Source organism: Pleurodeles waltl, chromosome 12, assembly GCF_031143425.1.
Source record: "Pleurodeles waltl isolate 20211129_DDA chromosome 12, aPleWal1.hap1.20221129, whole genome shotgun sequence".
Classification (NCBI taxonomy): Eukaryota; Metazoa; Chordata; class Amphibia; order Caudata; family Salamandridae; genus Pleurodeles; species Pleurodeles waltl.
The window spans coordinates 560,613,496-560,636,579 of NC_090451.1; the positions used below are offsets into that span (position 1 = coordinate 560,613,496).

Here is a 23,084-nt window from a genome sequence, read left to right on the forward strand (position 1 = left end):
CATAGACCTCTGAAAGCCGATCTACAAAATGATCAAGGACAGGCCTAATCTTAAAAAGACGGTCACAATCAGGGTGATCTTGTGGCAAGGATAAAGCATCGTCTACAAAATGCAGCATACGAAGAAGAAGCAAATCGCGATTACGAGTCATAGTTGAAGGAAATATAGCTGTTGTCATCAAGGGACTAGTAGACCAATAAAAAGCCAGTGATGGCTTCCTTATCAACCCCATCAAAAAAGTCAAACCTAAAAACTTTTTCATCATTTCCAGATATGTGGGAACCCACTGAGTAGCTCTAGACTGAAGCCTAAGTCTGGCAGTGTTGTCCCTCAAATATTGCTCCGCATACAAATTAGTCTGCTCCACAATCTCTTCCAAAAATACATCGTCCATAAACAAGTGAAAGAAATTGACAGGCAAAAAGTTTTCCGTATTGACTCTACACCCTGGCAGACCAGTAAATGCAGTTAACTGTGGCTGCTCCATGTTTGGAGCAATCTAGGTGTCAGGTCTTCTAATAGGAAACCCTTCAGTCCTAGGCTACTGCACTCTTGGCACATCAATGTCCTCCTCTAAAACAGGCCCCTTCATCTGCACTGAGAGTGGCTTCCTTATCAGAAGAATCCTCTCCGACAGAAAACTCACTCCCATAATCTCTCACTTCCTCCTCTGCCTCAGATGCAGAGTCCGTCTCATAATCATGGTCAGAAGATGACTCAAAAAGCGTGCCAACAACCTGCTGAGTGGTCAGTCTGCGGCTAGCCATGATCCTTTCTAACAACAAATGGATTGCAGACAACAACCAGCACTAAAATAAGTAATAAACAAAGTGTAGCTTTATCACAAAGAGTTACGTACTAAAAAACTATACCACTCACTTGCCTGAAAAAGCTGCTCACCAGCAACTACTCTGCATAGACACAGCAATCACCAATGATATCCCACTAAAAAGAAAAAAGCAAATTAGACATATGACAACACAAATATCATTGTGCTCAAATCTAAGGACAATTTCACACACAATCCTGCATTTAGTACACCACCTACAAACATGTCATTCATGCATGTCAACAATACTCCTTTGGAGCAAATTTCTTTTAGTTACCTAAAACATGCACCTATGCAAACTGCAGGACAGCTACTGCCACAACCGCAAAGAGCCACAGAAAAGGAAGCAAAAGCTTTGAACTAGAACAAAAAGAAGAAATAAACTGTTCTAATCACAAATACAAATACTTTGCCAGTTGGCAAACACCCCGCCACCAAGAAATTAGAAATTGTCCCTGGTGCCTAAGTGGCTTCTGTCCCCATTTGGGGCAGATGGGCCTAAAAAAAATAGGCGGATCTGCCCCCAAATGGCCAACGTCTCTGGGCCCTGTTTGTGGGGCGGACCCATGCAAAAGGGGGCACCGCCAGCACAAAAAAACTAAGGGGAACAAAAAAAAAAAAATCCCTCACGTCTTGGTGGCTTCTGCCCCCTTGGGGGCAGATAGGCCTAAAAAAAAATAGACTGATCTGCCCCCAAGAGTAGCAGAAATGGCCATCAGTAATGTGCCCCCCTTTGGAGAGCAACGCTTGCCAAAGGGGCCACCCCCCCCACCCCCACACAAAATACACACACACAAGATCCCTGGTGCCTAAGTGGATTCTGCCCCCCTTGGCGGCAGATGGACTTAAAAAAAATAGGCCAATCTGCCCCCAAGTGGGGCAGAAATGGCCAACAGCTCTGGGCCCCCTTTGGGGGGTGACCCTTGTCAAAGAGGGCGCCCCCAGCACACAAAAAAACAAAGGGAACCAAAAAAAAAAATCGGACTTCTCTGTGATGGGCCTAAAACAAATAGGCCGATCTGCCCCTAAGGGGGCTGAAATGGCCAACAGCTCTGTGCCTCCTTTAGGGGACAACCCTTGCCAAAGGGGGCACCCCTAGCACAAAACAAAAAAAGGGGAACAAAAAATAAATCCCTGGCGTATTGGTGGTTTCTGCCCCCCTTGGGGGCAGATGGGCCTAAAAGAAATAGGCCCATCTGCTCCCAAGGGGGGCAGAAATGGCCAATACTAATTCCCCCCCCTTTGGAGGGGGCGACCCTTGCCCAAGGGATGCCCCCAAACACACAAAACACACACACACCACACAATCCTTGGGGCCTAGTGGGTTTCGAGCCCCTGGGGGCGAGATTGGCCAAAAACAAAAATGGCTTCCAGCGCGTCCTCGGCAGCTTCTGATGACAGCATGCCAACGTCATCAGATTGCCGGGGGGGGGGGTTCGGGTGGAAAGGGAAGCAATTCTCCTTCCTTCCCTGACTGGGGGATGTGGGAGGGAGGGAGGCCCACGGGGGGAGGGCTAGCACTCTCCCCTTGGGCCGGGTGCAGGACGAGCTGGTCTCGTCCCAGGCACATCAGAACCGTGTGCCTGGACGAGACCAGCTCGCCCCAGGCACCCTGGGGGTTAAAAGTTTAACACACAGAAATATAAGGCTGCTCCCTTTTCTTTGTCCCTCTCTCTTGACCCCCTCATTCTATGGGTTAAATGCCACAAAGATGCCTCTTTGTGGCTTGTTTGGTGCTATAAACGTTTAGCGATACACTAGAAAGGGTTGCATCTCTAGGGAATCACAGCCAGTCTGTAGGACTGAGATAAAAACACTCCTAAGATGGTGGCCTTGTAGTGTGTCCTCTCCTGCAGCGACAGGCCTGGGAGGGTTGCTGTGGCTCCTGGCATACATCCACTACACTTCAAACCAAAACACAAAGGTACAAGTCATTGTCATTTACAGCACCAATACCTCTGACTCTCACAAACGTGAGACGTATTACATTGCAAAGGCTTGTTAACACTTTGTCATAAAAATGAACATCAATTGTTTTTTTTTTTTTTTTGCATCTAAAAATAAAACCAACTATAATACACATAAAATGTTGCATTCAGTGTGGTATGATCAGTTGTGAATACCTGCAGATCTCCAGAGTGCTGCAGTTTCTAACAGAAGTTTCCCCTTGATCCCAAGCCATTTGGCGGATGGATATGACTGACAGCAAATTCCCCTTCAAATAAAAAAAATAAAAAAATTGCCAGTATATCCTTTGTATCCCCTGGGCAAGTTGACAAACATTTTACAGTATGAATTTGGAGTAAATATTTTAATAACCACAAACAAAAAATGGCAGTGTTTCTAAGTTTGAAAACATCTGGATTACCCCCAGAAGGGAGAAGCAAGAAGGCGGCCAATTGACGTGATCGCTTAGCGTTCCTACGACCCGCCAGGCATTATGCAATAGTAAAGAGAAGGTCCCAGGGTATCATGCTGGCTGCCGTGGTGGCTTTTATTCTCTAGATGGTTACATTATTTTTTGATACTATACGGCAGGCCAGAGACTATTACATTATTTCCGAAGAAGTTGTTATCCTCAGACGGCTGCCTTTCAGCGAGGGCTCCGCGCAATCCAGTGCCCGCGGCAGACCTGGGTCTCGAGGGAGAACAGGGCCGAAAGCAGCCAGCGGCAGTTTGAGTTCTTTTTATTTGAAGGCTGCCCCAGCGGCCTTTTCCCAGATTATTCTTAAAGGTACTGGGGCCGGCCCAACCTCCAGCAGCACTTCACGGCAGGACGGGCGGCGCTTTCCAGCAGTGGGGGAGAAGAAAGGCAAAGTTGGCATGGGGCACACACAGAAACCGTCTTGGACTGTTCTCGAGCTCCACAGGGCACCGAGGCTATGGGGAGAGGTTCACAAAGTGCATTTGGACCTGAGGGGGTCTCCGTGGCCAGATGAGATTACTAAAGCTATGGAGGATGCCGTCACCCCACAGGTAAAGCTGAGCTATCAGACTAATGAAGCGCTGGCTCATGAAATTGCTACTGTTAATACTGAAGGGTTCCCAGTAGATGGCCAGTCAGGGTGTGGGTTTGGCAGCTGCTGCTACCTTTTCCCCTCATGAGAGTCGCAGGGGTAGGCTGTGCAAACTGTGGTTCCCGGATTAACATTCAGTCCAAAAATAAAATATGGTGGGCCCAACCGCAGAAGTAGCAGTGGACAGGAAAAAGCAACCCATTTTTGGAGAAGGGCCGACTGGGGTGACTGAGTAGTGGGGAGGGAATAACAGCCCACACGTAGGGAAGGGGGAATGAGGCCACAAACACTCCACAGTTACGCAGGAATCCCTTTCAAAGAGATCCCCCTTGGCCACAACTAGTAGATCTCGTGGTCGCCTTCAGCAAGACAGGAACACCTGAAACCCGTTCCTCCTTGCCATCTCTGAACCTGAAACCAACAATAATTTTTTCTCTTTGTCAGATGATGCCGAATGGTCAACTGGGGTATCAGAATCCCTTAACGGGTCCAGTGCCAGCAGCAGTATTTCAGCAGACCAGATGGGTTCATCATCTTTTTCTTCAGCTAGGAATGTGGCAAAACGAGCAGGGGCGCCACTCACTGATGCTAAGGATTTAAAATGGGACTATTCCCCCAAACAGCAGCTGGTGGACAGTAGAACAATTGGCCAGCCGGATGGACCTCCTGATACTCTTACACTCTATCCCCCCCCCCCCAATACGTTTGGGACTATTTTCCTAAGCATCACGACTCACCGTGAGGAGACACGAACAGACAGTTGTAGATCATAGGTAGTAATTTGCAGACTGCAGGGCTGGTCCGCAAGGTCGGCAAATCCTGCAGCGTCATTGTTGAACAAGTCACTGATCTGGAGACAAGAACCGCCGCCCTCAAAGCAGATGCTGCGGGGGCCAGGGGCCAAATGAACTCACGAATCTCAGTTAATTGACATACAATGGAAGCTGGAAGACCAGGAAAACCGGCAAAGGCGTAACATCTTGCGGGTGCTTGGGATCCCAGAAGGAAGAGAAGGTGCAGATGTGCAGTCTTATATGTTGGACCTGTTTCATCAGGCATTCCTGGATCTGGGAGGCTGGAACTGGGCCCAAGAAGTCCAAAGGGCACATAGTGTACCTATGGTATGGTAGCAGCAGGCTAGGGACAATGCGAAACCTAGGGCTATCCTGGTCTATATGGGGAATTTTCTTCTGAGGCAGGCATTGTTTGAGAAGGCCATGCTAGAGGCGAAACATACTATAGGGGACTGCGCCTTCTTTGTAAGACCGGACTTTTGTCATGTAACAGTTGAAATATGCTGGCAGCTGCATCAGCTCATCAAGCCCTTTCAGAAGAAAGGACCTCAGCCTTTGTTTTACTGAACCCGGCTTGGCTGAAAGTGACATGGGGGGGAGCATACCATAGTCTTCACTTCAGAGATCAAGGCCAAAGAATATCTTCAGGAAATATGCAGCAACATTTGATTAGGTCCTAGCTGGCCCATGGCTTATCGTCTTCGGGTACTTACGAGTGGCGGTGGGTGCTAAATTAGGGAAGCTTCTCCCTTTAACATTATTCTTTCCATAGTTATTACCTCAGGAGGGTTCAGTCTCTGGCTTTATGGGTTCCTCTGGGTTTCCTTATTCTGGGCCATCTTTTTCAGGTTTAAGTGTATGTGTCAGAGGTCATGCTTTCATCACCTCCGACCAATGGTCGGTCTGATCGCTTCTCTGGGATGGAGAGGGTTGTTCAGGGGGGCAGAGAGGGGAGGAGGAGGACAGGGAGAGGGGGTGGGAAAGGAAGGGTTCTGGGTGTGGGGGGAGGCATGGTTGTCTGAGCGGGGAATAAAACAGAAAGTCCTGAAGGGGGAGTCATGGAGTAATTGGTGCAGAATGTAGGCGTGTGGCTTGTATGGTAACCAGATTACAAGAAGTATGTGTAAGGCTGAGGATACTGCATCGAATACCAAATGGGTAGATTAGTCATTTGCTCTGTTTAATGTGGGTGTCTTAAACGACAAAGTAAAATGGCGGAGGGTAACAGCAATTTTGGGATCCTTTGGTACTGATGTAATATGCCAGCAGGAAGCACACATTCCATGGGACAAGAAGGACTTGCTGTCTATTTGGGCTTATACTCTAGCGACTTGCATGATTCTGAGCACAACAATTCGAGCGTGGCAATTTTCATTAAGAATAGCGTGGATCCAGTCAAACAGTTGGAGGGTGGATATATTGAGTAGGTGGGCAGTTGTGGAAATGGGGGTAGGGTGATGGTCTGCTCCATTTACGGATCTAATCTGGAGGATCCCAAAGTGCTTGCAGATCTGGAGGTAGAGCTAGCAGGGTGGCCTACCTCGTTGGTAATATGTGGAGACTTGAATATTCATTTGGGGATGGGGAATCAACACAAGTTTAAATATAGTGGGAGAAAGCCCCGAGTATAATGTGCTTTGGATTCACTCAAGGAGAGTCATGGGTTTATAGATGTTTGGGAGGCAAAGAAAATCCCTTACCCTGGTTATACATACTTCTCGGCCCACATAGAAAACTTGTCAGATTAGACTATTTTATGGTGTCTTCAAGTCTGATCAGCAAGACAGCCATAAGGAAACTGTCAAGGCTTCCTAATGGCTGTCATGGCAACATGGGTTTATACCCGGCCGAGGAATCACTGATCATATCAGACGATCCATTACTCTCGTTTACATAATGGAGAACACAGATGGGCGAATGGCCGTGGTCTTACTTGACACAGGAAAAAACCTGCGACAGAGTTTTGTGGCGATATTTACGGTCCGAAATGAGGCAGAAGGGACTTGGGGCACGTTTTATTGCAGCTGTTAATGCAATGTATAACACCTCATTTGCCATACGACAGATCATGGGGGCAGAATCTGAGAAGATAAACATAACTAGGGGCACAAGACAGGGTTGTCCCTGTGTCCCAATTCTATTGGCCATGTATATTGACCCATTCATAGCATTGCTGATGCAGATGATGGTATTAAACCCGCCTGAACAAACAGATTAGATGCAAAGGTATTAGCATATGCAGATGACATGGCGATGGAATATGGGAAAGCCTTATGTTACTCATTGAATTGGGGAAAAACAGAGATTGTCTGCACAGAGAACATAATATTTACCTATATGCGATGGGTGGAAACAACTACTTATCTTGGGGTTAAGATTAATCCTAAGGTTTCCACTCTTTGCCAAAGGAATGCGGAACCATGGATTAGTAAAATCAATACAGATTTAAGGCGGATTAATGGATTACACTTGTCTATTATTATTGGTATATGTAATATCCTCAAAATGCTCATTTTACCCCAAATATTATAGCTGTTTCCTGCTATTCCCTTAGTGGTCAAAGGGTCGCTACTCCGTAAGTTAGATGCCATTTGCATTAACTTCATACGGCAGTACCAGAGGGTCTGGTGATTCCTTAAATATGTAACGCTTCCACAAGACAGAGGGGGCTGGGTGGTACCTAGCTTTTTAGTTTATCATTTGCCAGCCCTTCTGCAACAGATGGGAATTTTTCTATTGGCTGGGAAGGCCGGAGGGGTTAACCCCATGACTTGAGTAGAAATCCCAACAATCTATGAACTTGCACTCAGAAAGGCGGGTCAAGGCTGCCTCCTTGGACAGCTAGAGCGGAGTTACTATAAGAAGGTTTGGTTTAAGAGTGTGAGATCAGCCTGTAAGGTGTGGATCCGGGTTAAGAAACGGTTGAAGCTCAAGCCATATAACATATATACCTCTTTGTGGCACACAGCGCTCTTTATGGCCAATTTTTATGACGTAATGGGTCAAGACTGGGAACGGGTTGGCCTTCTTAAGCTCAGGGACCTTTATGACACCGAAGATACATGCTCTTTTGTGGAGTTAAAGTTAATGTTTGGGATTGATCCCCGGTCTTTCTTCAAGTATCATCAGGATTGGGCTTTTATGAGTCAGGTCAGCCCAGGTAAAATATCGATGGGCAGATTGGAGTTGCTGGAAGCAATATGTTAGCCAGATTGTAGGATTGGTCATATTCATAGGCTTTTTCGAGATACAGCTCCTGATGATTTGGAAAAAAAACTGAAGCTTTGTTGGCTAGACGACTAGGTGAGAGGGATGTGGATGTATATATTTCTATTGAATTAGGTATGCAGTTCTTTCTTTCATCCAGTTTGAAGGCGCAGCACTATAAAACTATTTTTTTTGTATTATACCCCGGCTAAGCTATACGGATGGGGTAAAAGGGTAGATGATAGATGCTTGTGGTTTGGTGAGGGTCCAGCGGGTATGCTACATATGTTTTATGGGTTTGATAAGCTGTCTTTACTGAAGGCAGGTATTGAGAACTTTTGGGATAAATTGTTTAGGAGTGGTGTTCGTATCAGCCCGCTGATGATGCTTTTTGGCTATGATGTCCGTAATACTTAGTTTGACCCAGACCTATTTTATTTTTTTATATATCTCCATGTCTCTCGCCTGTCTTTTTATTGCCACAGCATGGAAAAATCCCAAACCGCCAACTTATGAAGCTTGGATAGGACAACTTAATGGAATCTACAATGTTGAAAGAGCATTATATAACTGTAAGGGCAAGAGGGCCAAAGAGAGGGGCACGAAGATCTTGTCTCCTATGACTCAGTGGCTGACTGTTTCCCTAGGATGTGTTGACTGGCTAGATCCCCCCTAAATGACTGGACGGGTTTGCGATTAACTTTGGAAATCTTGGGTGCGGGATCATTAAAGGGGTGGTGGTGGATAAGGATCTTTCCTTGGTTGAGGAGGGTATGTTCGTATGGCTATGCATATCTCAATTTTGCAGTCCTCGGCAAGACCATTTGTTTAACTCTGCATGCATTTATTGTTGTTTGGGCGGGTATAGTTCATGTGTATTTTGGATACTTATTTCTTGTTTATGGATTGTTTTTGCTCTTTTTGTGCTTCCTCTTTTGGGTGTTAAAATACATAAAAAAATAAAGCATTTGGATTGGCTGTTTAAGCAGGGCTTGACACAGAAGCAGCCTAGTTTCAGCACTGAGTGGCTAAAGTAGCTAAAGCCCTACTCATTTGGCAGCTAACATTATTTAACCTAAAACTAAATACTCCATCCTACCACTTATTCCCCCAAACTCTTAAAAAAAAAATGCTTTTCATGCTAAAAATTCTAAACTTCCCACCAAGTACCCCATCATAAACCTCCCTGTAAAACTAAATATGTTAATGCCAAACAACTAAACTCAACGACCTAACCCACACTTAAGCCACTCTCTGGGATAAAAGCCCTGTTTTAAATCCCATCCCCAACACTATAAACCTAATTTACACACAAAAATAAAAACTCCCATCCTAAACCGTCAGACTAAAAATACACTGTACATAACCAAAACTAAACCACTTGCCCCATCCCTGTCCTATACAAGGCCCCAGCATTCCGGGCATATGGCATACCGCCAAAAAATGGAAATTCAGCAGAAAAAAGCTTGCAATTAATAGTCTTCCAGTTTAATTCAAAAGATGCAGATACCCACGTGGAAGCTCCATCCAATCCATAGTAATCAATATTCAAAACTATGAAAACATGTTCATTATAAATAGTACTTATACAAGCTGCTCCCTGAAAAATGTAACTAGTGATTTGTTAATTTTTTGGAAGGGGGAGTGATAGAGTTGCGCGATTCAACTCATACCTTCATTCCCAAATAAGTGCCTAGATCCATCCTAATCTGTAATCCATTAAAAAAGTCAATTGTTAATAACATTTTGCAAAGTCCTGCTTCAAAATATTTACAACTATAGAAAGAGAGGCAAAACAAAAATGGCAGCAAAAAGAAACTTAAACATTGGATTCACAAGTATCCTGTATCAATAAAAAAAATCAATTATTGATTCTTGTAAAAATGTCTAAAAGAAATTAATATTTTTAACAGTAAGATTTTGTATGATTTTTAAAAGCTTATTTATTATTTGTAGTTTGCTATATAATTTAAAATCTATTACATGTATTCACTTACCTTGCAAAGTTTTGACTTGTGATATATTGACCCCCAGTGGTAAGTACTCTGATAACATAATTCTTGAATGGTAGGTAAATGTAGTGTGATCTGCTAACCACACAGTAATTGTAGCCCACTGGGTCCAGGCTCCAGCATACAGCAGACTGCACAGCTGCAAACTTATTTACCCTAGCTCAGTGGTTTCCAACCTGTGGTCTCCGGACCCCCAGGGGTCCGTGTCACATTCCCAGGGGGTCCGCAGGCCTGGGCCAGGAGGAAGGCACTTCTCCAGTTGGAGCGTCTGACAAACACATGCATGTTTTTATATTTATTGCTTCTTTTCTGCAGCAGTTTAAAAACACCTCAAAGTTCCTTGTACATCCAGCAGCTTTTGGGCAAAAATAAAAGGGTCAAGATAACTTTAGTGAATAATGTACCTGCCGGAGAGAGATGGGAGTTTTGTCTAGTGGCAGTTTTTACTCAAAGGTGGTGCAGATGGTTAATATGCCTGCTGCAAAGTAGGTGTATCTTGAAAAGAACAGTACTTTATGTGCATTGCACAGTGGGTTACTGCTTTTGTCACAGAGATTCTTTTGTTAATGTGCAGTTCATAAGTTACAATTATAACCTAGCACAGTCAACTATGAACTGCCATCAGAGAGGTGCATGCAAACTGCATAGCACAAATTAGGAAGCTCTTTTTCCTAAGTCATTCGTTTTCCTTATGCTGCTAAAAATGGTTTGTTTGCGTAGAAATGCATTCTTATTATAAAAGTCAACTCTAACCACTTTGTTGTTTTCTGAATCCTGAGTTTGTGCTTCTCCAGACCAACCACTCTTAGAAAATGCCTACCAGTGTGGATGACATGTGACTCCTGCACCTTGTAGTCCTCTGTAAAGTGCTCCAATACTCTACACTGGTATGAGATGTGCTATAAAACAAATGAATTACGTATGACAGAGAAGCTATGGAGAGATGGGAGGTCCTTATGGTTTTACTTCCTTTCTCCACCACATATCTATGTGAATACGCTTTCTCAGATCTTATGTGCCTAAAAAATAAAAACAGAAATCCCTTGGGAAATGTTGAATTTGACCTGAGGATTCAGCTTTCCTAAATAAAACTAAATATCATTGTCAGTCACCGAACTGCAGCTTCCAGTAATGATTCAGTGGGGGTCCTCAGCAGACAAAAGGTTGGGAACCACTTAGCCGCTTTCCTCATACTTTATATTACCTGGTTTTGTAATTCTCTTAGGGAAAAACCTTGTCTGCGCCTTGCTGTATGAACATAATCTCCTCCCTGCACTTCTCTCAAAGGAAATTCTCCTCCCAAAGTATCACATACATTCCCTCTCCTTTCTTAAATCTTCAATATTTTTTTTGATAACCACATTTTGTGTTTAACAATGCAAGCGTCATTCATTGTGACATAAATATTATTCTGTAGCAATAATAGCTCTGGAGTACAATATTGAGACTAAATAATCCTGTCAAATGGCAGTTCTCGGTCGAATACCCATGATATGTCCACCACTTCCCCCCTATTTTATCATGTTTTTGGGGACACCTGCTTGCTTCATATATTGTTTTCTCTTGGTGTCAAGCCCCTTCTGCCAGGCCAGCAGCGAGGGGGGTGAGATGGGAAGAGGGTAGGCTGCTTCAAATGACTGGCCATATCCCTTTTTGCCCCCAAGCAGGTCATCCCTATGAAAAGTCTTTCAGGCCGTAGCCCTCCAAGTTCCTCTAAAAGGCCACCTGAGGACCAAAATCAATGGAATAATCAAGTACCGCTGAAATCTCAGACACACACCACCCCACCCCACCATCAAAAGGGGAGTAGAGCTGGGCAATCCCAGGCTACATGGTAGAAATCAGCATTGGGAAAGAACACTGTGCTCATACGGCCTGCACCACTCAGCCCATCTGTTGTAGCCGATGGAAAGGGGGGGTTAATAAAGAAGTTGCATGAAAATAATTCATTTGGATCATTCTCAATTTTGGTGAATGATGCTTCCCTCCAAGTCATCATTATTCAGCTTGTCTATCTACCCCTCCCATTTAAATCAGAGGGAAGTGAACACATCCAGTCCATTGATCATCAGAGAGCGCTACATCTCTGATATGGCTCTTTTACCTAGGTGCCCATGAGAAGTTTTGCTTCCAATGGACTGTATTTGGGGATCTAGAGGTCTGTGGGGAGAAGCGTCCGCAAGGCATAGTGCAATTGGAGGAAACAAAAGAATTTCTTGTGGGATAAAGCATATTTAACATGTTGGTCTCTTCATTCCTAGAAGGACATCAGAGACCCCCTCAGCGAAAGTCCCCTAGACATGTGATTCATGTCTGGTCCCATTGGGCAAAACCTTTGAGACCCGACACCTGCCAAAGCCAGGTGCCCCACCAAAGATGAGTCATGTCCATCATATAAGGTGTAAAGCCGCTCTCCAGCACTGCACCACCACTCAGGTGTAGGAAGGTGCTGATTCGGGTAGCTGGTCCTCATATAGCAGGCAGAGAAGTTCCTTGAACCCCAGCAGATATACCTCCGACGGCATGTGAGGTCATCCCACCCCCTGTAAACCATTCCTTGATGGGGACAAGATAGAAATAGTGAACGTCGATCATACCAAGGCCGCCGCCGAAGGGAAACTTCCGCACTGAGGTGAAGGCCACCCGGTGCTGTTGTATGGTTTGCTAAAGACATCTTGAGCACTTTAAGAAAGTTAACCTAGAAATGCATTCTGCCCGTCGCTTGCCATTGGCTTTGTGGTTTGTAATACAGGTTTTCTTCCTTCCCGTTTGCTGGCTTTGTTTTAGACTCGCCAGGTTCAATTTGCCTCCCCTATGAGCAAGCCGTTTTCACTAAATACTTCCTCTTACTCCTTTTTCTGTCAACAGGCTTTTAAATCATGTTCTTATCTGTCTTATTTGCTGGGTATTCAGAGACGGAGGTCAAAGGTCAAGCTGTGTTTTGTGGGAATCTAGTTATTTTGTTTTTCTTTCTGATGACTTCAAAGTGACAGGCTTTGTGGGAAAGAGGAATGCATACTTTCTCCATGAAGCCTGCTTGTGCCCTTTTTATTGGCAAACGCAAAGCGCTCCGTCCATTCTGTAATCTCTCTTTGGGCTTCAAACCACGCACGTCAGTCACTTACATTGGTTCGTGGGCTTGCCTTTTAAAATCCACTTGCTTTCATTTGTGAAAGGCATGCTTATGTTATGCCTTTTCCGGTGTTTAGCCCACCTACATAGCACCCGAACATACGAGGCTCGATGTTTTCAGCCTGGAGTCCGGTCTACTTTATCTGTTTATTTTCCACACAGCGCGATCCCGCTGAGTTTTTTTTGCTTTACAACGCTAATAGCTCTAACTCGAACAAATGCAAGACCCATTGCATTGAAAATGCTTGTTTATTTTATTTTAGATATGGCCATGTCAAAAGTTTTTTTTTTTTGTCTTCATCTGCACAAAACATTTGTACCATTTATGCAAAATCCCATTTAATTTGTGAAACTGCCTTTTTAGAAACAAAGTGCAAAACAGCATTTTAGTCTCAGCGTCAGCTTAACATATGGTGATCTTGGACAATTTACAGAGTTTATGACCCATTCACTGTCAAGCACGGGATAAGATATATCTACAACAAAGAGCCAGCCACATTGTAACACAATTTAATAATTGTTGGTTTTTACTTCGGTGTGTAAAGCATATGTTTTATTTATGACATCTGTGGCAACTTGTTCTATAGAGTTGGATAAGTTTAAAGGCACTTTTTATGAACGATTTTGTGTTTATCTACAAAATAATTATGTATTACATCTGCAACTGTGCCTTTTTTTTTTTTTTTGGAACACATACATTATTAATAGAAACAAATGATTTCCTCATGTTCCCTTGCAGCCACTAGGGCCATGATTTGGGTGCGGTGGTTCAGGGGCCAAAAGCTCTAGGAAACCCACTAAACACTGATTATTGCTGTATGTTACCACTAGGCAAGCAGTCACAAGCGCAGTTACCTTCCAGGTACTGGGACCATGATTTGGATGGTGCAGCAGGTGTAGTGGCACAGGGGCTAAAAGCTCTAGGATCCAGCTGAACACTGATTTATTGCTATATTTTACTACTAAAGCATTCAGGAGTGCTTTTTTGATTCTTTTGTCAAATTCAGTTGAAAGTAATAAAAATTGTGCTAGAGTTCCAAACCGCATCAACATCAAAGCATTAATTAATTTGTTCAGTTCCCTTTTTCCCCAAGTACAAGGAACTATCTATTGTGACAAATAAGATATAATACAGTTCCAAAACTATATGAAACAGTTTTGCTGCCTTTATTTTCATTAACTTCTGCTGAAAATAAAAAGCGTTGACTGCTCTGCGTTCGTCTTGTCAAGAGAGGGCAGTATAGTATCGTGCACAGTGACATGCTATTGGCAGAAAAGTGCATATAGATTGCTGGCTAGCGCTTTTCCAGTGGTAGAAGGAAAAAGCTGCAGGGTGCTTAAGCAAGTACTGGAGAAGAGATGACAATCAAGTATTTTAGAAAGAATAATAATTAGTGGAAACGTTAACAAGAAAATAAATGACCCAAAACCTCTTTCACACAAATTATTTTCTCAAAGTTTGTGTCTCGATTGAAGCAAACGCTACAAAGACATTCAGAGCATTTAGTAGCACGAGTATAATTCATCTGCCTTAACAGTAGGTGATAAAATGACGATTTATGTCTACTTATATAACTACATTTCAATTGATAAAGTATGTCACTAGCAGCTTTCAAATAAATGACATTGTTTAGTGTTCTAAGAATGTTGCATGCAAGAACCTTAAGTTATCGGAGAACCACTCTGGCAAAATATGCAGCTTCCAACTGCCCGCCCTCCCTCATCTTATAATGTCATACATTTATTTTTGGGGATGTCAAGTTTGTCTTCTTGAAAATATTTGCTATGGACACCACTCTGATTTCTTTTCCCGCTGCAGAAAACCACCGTGTTGGACAACTGGGGATCGATCATATATATGAAAAGGGGCGTGACTCTGCACATAACCAAGAATGTTTATCTGACTGATCCACCTGCTCAAAGTTGCCTTAGATTGTTTTATACCCTTAAGTCCCGACTTGAGAGTCACAAAAAATAGTGCAACAAAGGAAGTGACATCATTGCACCTCCTAGCATCTTTCTCCAAGAAGTTATATGATTGGTTTTCAGGCAAAAACATCCTTAAAAGAATGTCAGCAGATTACAGAAGCACACCAATAAATACTTGACAATCAAAGATGCACAAGTTCAGTTTATTGCCTGCTGTAAAAAGGGTCTTATCACAGACCAGATTCTTACATACCACGATTCCATCATGGGAAGCATCATATGCTCTTGTGGACACTTCCACTGAAACTAGTGTCCTTTTTTAGGCGCAAGTGAGTATTGTGGGCTTTTAACCATGCCCACCTCACGCCCTTCACTTTCACTCGTTTTGTGGGCTTGCCTTTTAAAAATCCTTTGTCATCATTGATAAATCCTTTACGTTTGTCCCTCTTTAGGGAGGTTTTGTTAGCATCTTGCAGACTGACCCCGATACATGGATAACTGCACGATTGCCGATATGTTTGTGAACAAACTTCTTTTTCCTTTCGTGTCTCTCCTTCACGCTCATGACGGCCATGGCGCTTTAAATTGGCTCGCTTAAGTCAACAAATGTTTTAGTTTTCATTTTCAATTTATGTGGCAAGAAAAGTCCAGTTAGTAATTTACAGTGCCAATAGCTCTAGCTGGAGCAAATGTGAGACCTATTGCATTGTAAATGCTTGTTTTACAAATTCCTGGGTACTTCTTCCATGAGAGCAGAGAGTGAATATAGCTTTTTTTATTTATTTATTTGTTTATTGGGATAGTGAGTGGATTAGGGCTTGGTGATTGCCAAGTGGGGATGGGGGGTTGGTGGAGAGGGGGAACAGCACCTTTGGAAAGTGTTTGATGCTCATGAGAGTGAGATAAGCACGCTGAGCACCAACCATGTAGAAAGTAAAGAGAGCACTGTGGCTCCTGAGCTTTCACTTTGTAGTCTGGTGATGTTGCACTGATTGTCTTTCAAAATTAAAAATGGCCTCAGGCTACTGGGGTAGCTCTTCCTCTGCAGCTCTAGCTGAAAATTGAAAAACAAGAAACATTTGGTGGGAGTGCCAGATGAATTTTTACTCTGTAGTGGGAGTTTGAGATGTAAATTCTGAACTGCATGGGTAGTGTGGCAGAAGTAAGCATCTTGTTCTTCGCACTTACAAAGTTAACCATACCCCTTGACTGAACTTTATAAAAGGTAACACAAATTAAACATGCAAAATGTCTTTTGAATTTTGTGCATCTTTATAAAATGACACCACATTTATTAGTAAATCAGATATTTCGATTTCAGCCCACCACCCTTACCCTTAGTAATTGGATCTTATTGAAATGTGAAATGCCTGTACTGGCAGACCTTGAAAAATCTACTCTACAACTCACTACAGCAAGTCATGTTTTATTGGAGTGAGTTCATGTTGGGGCCTACTGCAAGAAAGCTTGGGCGGGCAAAGAACAAGTGTTCTGTTCATTCATAAAGTGAATGAGCAATAAAGATGCATTTAAATCTTGTTTGTAGCTTGTCCTGTTTGCTGTGCCTCAAGACAGAGGTCAAATGTGAGCCTATGTCTTCTTATGCTGCGTATTCTATTAGGTAGGTTGGTGTTCAATTTTCTTCCCCTGACTGCAAAGCTAGAGAATTTTCTAAAGAGAACTGTATGACAATATTACTGAGGTACTGGGAGTGTGAAATGAAAGGCTGTAGGATGTTGGTTTAATTCTCCAGCACACAACATTTAAGTATCTTTTAAATCAATTGTACTTTTTTGTAATTCTAAAGTGTGGTGGAAACAAAGATTTTAATAGGTTCAAAACGAATCACTTTTCTTGGTGATGTGCAAATGATAAATATTTGCTGAAACCCGGTTTCCACACCTTATTTTTATGCTATTTAGATTTGTAAGTAAAACTGCCTGTCACTGGAGGAGTTTGTGGTCATTTCAATGGAAAATGTGTTGTCTGTAAATGATGGTGTACTACCAAATTATATTTCAATAACACAACTATTAAATGTGAGAGTTTCACACGTGAACTTAGAAACATGCTTGCTCCCGCCCTGATGACAATCCTGTTGGTGAACTAAGAGGGCAGTCAGGTTTCACATGTACCCTATATGTAGGCTTGATTCCTATTATACATGGAGCAAAAGTTTAGTCTATTAAATCAAACAAAAAATGTTTTTGTACAGCAGTCATGCTGAGCTCATATATCTGAAGGTGCTCTTGTATATGATAATTGATGGAAAAGGAGTCTCGGTGAAACAAAATATTTGCCTTGGATCACACAATTTGAGACCAAGCGCATTTCAGTGAGGTCGAAAAGATTATTCAGGGCTCTAGACCTGCAGGTCTAGTAACATTTTTATGCTTTTTTTGAGGACTCTCAGGAGGTTTTGATAACAACTTGCACACTTTCATGCAGATTCATTAAACAACACTAAAGTTATTAGCACAAGATGATGATCTGTTATTCCCTCACCTCAGTAGATCGCCACAAAATGTGTGCTGTTCCCATGGCAGAAAAAACATACTAAATGTCTACCAATTTTAACGTGGACCTTTCAGAATATTTAGCAAATTAACTTTTTGTCTCTCCCCCACACATCCCTTGCACCCCTTGACAAATCTGTACAAATGTAAAAATACCAAGAGAAAACTAAATATGCTTAACTATATTTATTGAAAGTGTTTCAAACATTTTTAAAGTTACAGGCAAAAAGCACCTTTTAAGCTGTCCAGACATTGCAGATTTTCTACCCCTTTCAAGCCTTCCCTGAAACATTTTTGTAAGTTTACCGAATGAACAGACTTGTACTCAATGAGCAAAAGTACTTCCTTGATTAAAGTCAAAATCAAAAACAGCTTCATACGAATTATTACTTAAGTCCCAAAAGCACATAAATAAGATACTGTAAAACACAGCACCAAACCATTGTAAACATTATGTCATATTGTTCAAGCTTTCCCTTAAGTAAAGTTCTACTTTCATGCGAACCTAGGTGTAATTGTTTTTTTTTCCCTATGGAGGAAAACAAAGATTCTTAGGTGAGTAAAATGGCAAGTTTAACTATCCACCCCACTTTTTTCCACAACCCCTGAGGAGATATGCAAAGCTGGAACGTTTTGTGCAGATTTGTCAAACGGTGCCAAAGTTATGGGCAAAGCAAAACTGCAGAGTCACTATTTCAGATTTTAATATATCCTAATATCTATGTTTTTTGAGGTAGAAAAGTGAATAATAAAAAAAACAAAAGGGCTGCAGTACAGTTGTGATGACAGTATCTTCTGTGAAACCTTATGATGCACTCCATTTTAATCCTGAAGATCCATCCTCATTATTGGGATTTCTGTGTGATAAGCATGACATAGTTTTATATTTTCTTTATTTTATTTTTTAGATGAACATCTGCGCTAAACACCATAATAAGACAGCACCGGAGCAGGACAGACAGGCGGCCTCTAAGGAACCCCCACAGACCTCCAGAACAAATGGGTGGAGCTGGCCTCCACACCCGTTACAGATACTCGCCTGGATCACCTACATCTTCTTTACTGTGGTGTGCTTTGGCATTCTTATACCACTCCTGCCTCATCACTGGGTGCCTGCTGGTTACATTGTATCCTTTTATCATGGAAACAGGTGTGGTTTCTCACATACATTCTACAGACACCTTTGCTAACTCTCCTTTTTTAAAGGTTCACAACTTTCCCAGTGTATGAAATGTTAAAATCGTCATTTTAAATACAGGGTTGTGGATATTTGTTTGAGTTGTAATGAGACGTTACAGCAATCTACATGTCATGCTAACCAATCCACCTATTCAATTTGGCGTCATACAGTGAGAGAGCCATTTTATATCAATGTTCTCATGTCTAGGCTCTGATACCAGGATCATATTAAAGTAGGGTAGAATTGTAGAATCAGATTATTCCGAAGTTCTGATTATAGCAATCTTTGTCAGGTCACCCAAGAGCTTTTGTTCATGTGCTGGTTATTTTCAGCCCCTATGTTTTGATCACAGTAGGGCCTCAAATGCCAACAAGTTTCAATATGCATGTGTTATGATTTTAGGAGTGTGTTCATTTGCCAGTCCCCTCAGTTTTCAATTTCTTCCTTTATTATATTAGTTTCTAAGAAAGGTCTCTTGAAATACTGATAGAGGTAAACATTAACTGTAATGCATTCAATTGATTTAAAGAAAATCTGTTATCTCAGTGTACTTTAATCAAGCATGCTGTTCCCACACATTTGGTTTGCACAGAATTGACTCTATTTTCATGACTCATCAATATAGCTAATATGTCCCTGACAAGTCCACTCCCTAGTAAGTTTATATGCTTGCTTCTCACTTCACTTCAGAACATCTGTGTCTCTGGGGAGGGCCACAATAAGTGTGACTAACAATCCCCCACCACCAAATGTATTGATCCTGGGATCTTGATTTAGGCTGATAATGTTCCTCAACAGAAGAATCGTTTAACTCTGCATAAATGTTTATTTGATTATTCTGTATCTAGCACAACAGTCTCACCTTGTCTCTTTTCTGTAATCTCCACCCGTAGAACTCTGGTTAAATATCTGGCAATGAGAAATGGGTTAGTATGCCAAACCTCTGATATTATTACTTGACTGTTCTTCGTACAAGCATGTCTCGCTCTCAGGCCCCACCAGAAAGTCTGTAGTTGCTTTTCAGCTTATGTAATGCGCTCAGTGGTGAGAGGAAAGTGGGAGAAAGAAGCCAGGACATTGCTGGAGTGCTCCTGATGGGTACAAACATAAACAAAAAATAAGCACTGCCTTCAGAGCAGAGTTCATCTTAACGTGTTCAAACTAATTGCACTTTCCAATTTGCACCTGTTATTTATACAAGCATGCCCCCTTATTGACCCCACCAGAAAGTTCTCTGTATCTTTGCAGCCTCTGCAAAACGGTGAAGATTTTGAGTTAAGAGGAAGAAGTTAAGACGTTGCTTAAGTGTTTATGATTGGGCTGAGGATGTTTAAAACTAAACAGCCGCCAGAGCAGTACAATGGCTGAGTGCGCTTAGCACATTCTTGGACCTGAAGGCATAGGCCAAACCATGCTTCCTGTACCTGGATGTAATTATTGGAAGGTGTCTGATAAGGTATATTTCTTTTTCCAGTTAGCAGTGAAAAGACCTAGAAAATCTCTTGCATCCTGTGGACTCTGGATATTTTTCCTACCTCTGCCCTTAGAAATTATCACAGCCTTCCATCTTGGATCCTCAGGATAAACTTTAATTTACATCTGGGAGACCCACTCTAGTGGTGCATGCAAAGTCACGTAAAAGGGAGAGTCTAAAAAAATAATCTGACTGATTCTAGTATTTATACATGGCAACTCCCTCTATGCTGGCACCACCCAAAAGAATCTGAAAAAACTATAGCACATTCAAAACACCTCTACCAGACTCATCCTGGACGTCCCCCACCGCAAACACATCACTAGACATCTAAGAGACCTCCACTGGCTCCCCGTTGAGAAGAGGATAAACTTCAAACTCCACGTACAAGGTTCTCCACGACTTAGGACCCACCTACCTCAACCACCTCATCTCCTACTCACCAGCCAGACCTCTCCACTCAACAGGCACTATTCACTTTACCTACATACGGAAGACCTCGGCTGGAGGAAGATCCTTCGCCTACCTCGCGGCAAAGAGCTGGAACACTTTGCCTGTTCACCTTGGGCAGTCACCATTACCCCAATTCAGGAAGGACCTTAAGACCTGGCTCTTCGACTGAAGCACAGAAGACTGACCCCCCACTGCGACCTTTACGGTGAGTAGTGCACTGTACAAATTCAGATTTGATTTTGATTTGACAGTTCAACAAGCATTGCATGCAAATAGCTGATGCATACGTTACAATCTAGCAAGCATTAGTCATGTGAGGTTTTTTTTTCTTCTCAGCCTCTAGCTTCTTTGTAAGTGACACCCTCACTCCCTACGATGAGTTTTTTTTTTGCTGCTGTTCTGTTTCTTGGAACTCTTTGTGTTTTTTTTTTCTGCCTACGCCTTGTACCGAATCTATATACTGAATCCCAGGGCGTTAGACATACTTTGGGTTTGTTTTCTTCAGGCTCGTTTGGTTGAGTGGCACAAATGGAGTCTCCTTACAAGATGGAGTTAAGGTTCTGTTTCCTATCTTCACAGCCCTTAAGAAAAAAGAAAACCAGGATTGCAAAAGGCAAGATGATGCTGATAAAACCTTTCTCAGCCAAACAGGAAGACCCCTAATTATGATTGTTTTGAGTCTAATTATATTGTGCAGTGCTAAAAAGACCCACCTCCCCCGGCTATTTTCTACTTTGGAGACTGTTACTCAAGTTAATAGTTAATCTTTCAGTGATGAAGGGTATACGGGTGACAGTATTGGGAACCGATCTGGACTTTCAGATTGACTTGCAGGGTAATTGCTTAGAAGTGTTACCTCAGGTTGAAATCCTCCTCACTCTGCAGTAAGAGACAGTTAGAAATGATTAAATATAAATGACACTGCCCTGTGATCTAAGATTCAACATTTGCATACACCTACTTAAGTTCTTAACTGGCAATCAGGCAGGTTAAAGCTACATATAGTCTTGCTGCAGTCTCTGGTAAATTACGTTGCCAGTCTTGATGTGATCTATCTAATTTACAGGCAAATGTTATTTCCCTTTCGCTATTTATCTTCTCTGAGTTGTGGTTGCTTACATATTGTTGATTAACTTTGCACTTTACCAGGGTTGATGCAATGATTAATATCAATTAGAAGTTTTATAACCTCACATGAAGTGATGTCTAATTAAAGATTGAATAGATAAGTATCTAGTAAAAAAACTATCTGATCCTTTAAAGAAAAGTCAAGGAAGACAAACAAAATTGAGTTAGAACATACATTAGTTGGTGAAACTACGGTTAAAAACACAAGTGATACCATTTCCACTCTGGACAAAGTCTCTTTGCAGGAAAGTGAAAAAAAGTTGTAAATAATTTACAAACAATCTATACAATCAATTAAAACATAATCAGCCAAAAATGAACCACATTCCTGAAATGAATGTAAGAGTTGAGACGTAGCCTTATTTTCTAGGGCATTGCTAGTTAATAAAAAAAAATGTCTGTCTTGGAAAGTACCCAGTTGTCTGCTTGGTCTCACTCCCCACCTAAACTGGATGAGTTCCTCTCAACATGTGACTGGAAAGCTAGTATTAATATAGTTTGAACTAATAACCAGATTCATAAACAGGAGAGGCTAGCTCCATTACAAAATGCACTAAATCTAGTTATAAAAAAATGCTACAGCTGTCTACAAAATTAAGCAAAGTGTAGAGGTGGAGTAGCCAGTTAATCCAATGGAGCAAATCCAGCTCAACCTGAATGTATCCAAATATGTGATACGCATCAAAGCAGAACTAGCACCCAAGAATTCTAACTATTGCATAATGCCAGGGAACCAAAGAATAGCAAAGTAGCAAAGGTAAATAAAATTAAAAAAGCCTCTGGCACTGCACAGACTCGCATTACGTCTTCATACATTTGCAAAAAAAGCCTAGTAGAGACAAGAAAATAAGTTGATCTTTACACTGTAGCCAAAGAATTTATTCTAAATAGAAGGAATATTTTACAACTAATGTCTTGTGTGATTTTGTTTATTTGACTTTAAATCACACTATATCTTGTGAACTGAATGTATCCCCTATTGACTCAGCCTAATCTAGGCCAGACTTGAGTATCAAGGTTCGGAAAAGTAGCTGAACATGCCTATAATAATAAAGGGATTTTTCTCAGACTGGAGAATAACAATTCAAAATAAGAGGTTGAAAATTACCCAGTGGTTCTCTCCAGCTTTGAGCAAAATGTTACCCAGGGGAATGAGTCATTGGGCTAAACTGACGGTACTAAAAGGAGCACTTGGTGGCTCGGATTTCCACCCTAGTTTTGTAAACTCCCTTCTTGATTCCCTAGCATGACAAAGCGGTGCATATTCTGCCCCTCTATGAAATTCGAGCTGGTGGAGGACTGAAGCAGGCTAGCATCTGCTGTTGTGGATGAACCGAAACAGACCGAACTGAACTCCTGACATTCATTTGGTGATCTTACCTCCATCAGAGTCTACTTGCACATTAATTCCTA

The 23,084-nt window shown here is 42.1% G+C and overlaps 1 protein-coding gene across 4 annotated transcripts in view; it reads left to right on the top strand.

Moving 5' to 3' along the window:
* ZDHHC1 (zinc finger DHHC-type containing 1) overlaps nt 1-23,084 on the top strand; it is a 698,520-nt gene that overhangs the window by 16,831 nt on the left and 658,605 nt on the right. For all 4 annotated transcript variants that reach the window (XM_069217653.1, XM_069217652.1, XM_069217654.1 and 1 more), the window contains exon 2: nt 18,345-18,563. In XM_069217653.1, the coding sequence (XP_069073754.1) occupies nt 18,345-18,563 (219 nt within the window). The remainder of the gene's footprint in view (nt 1-18,344; nt 18,564-23,084) is intronic.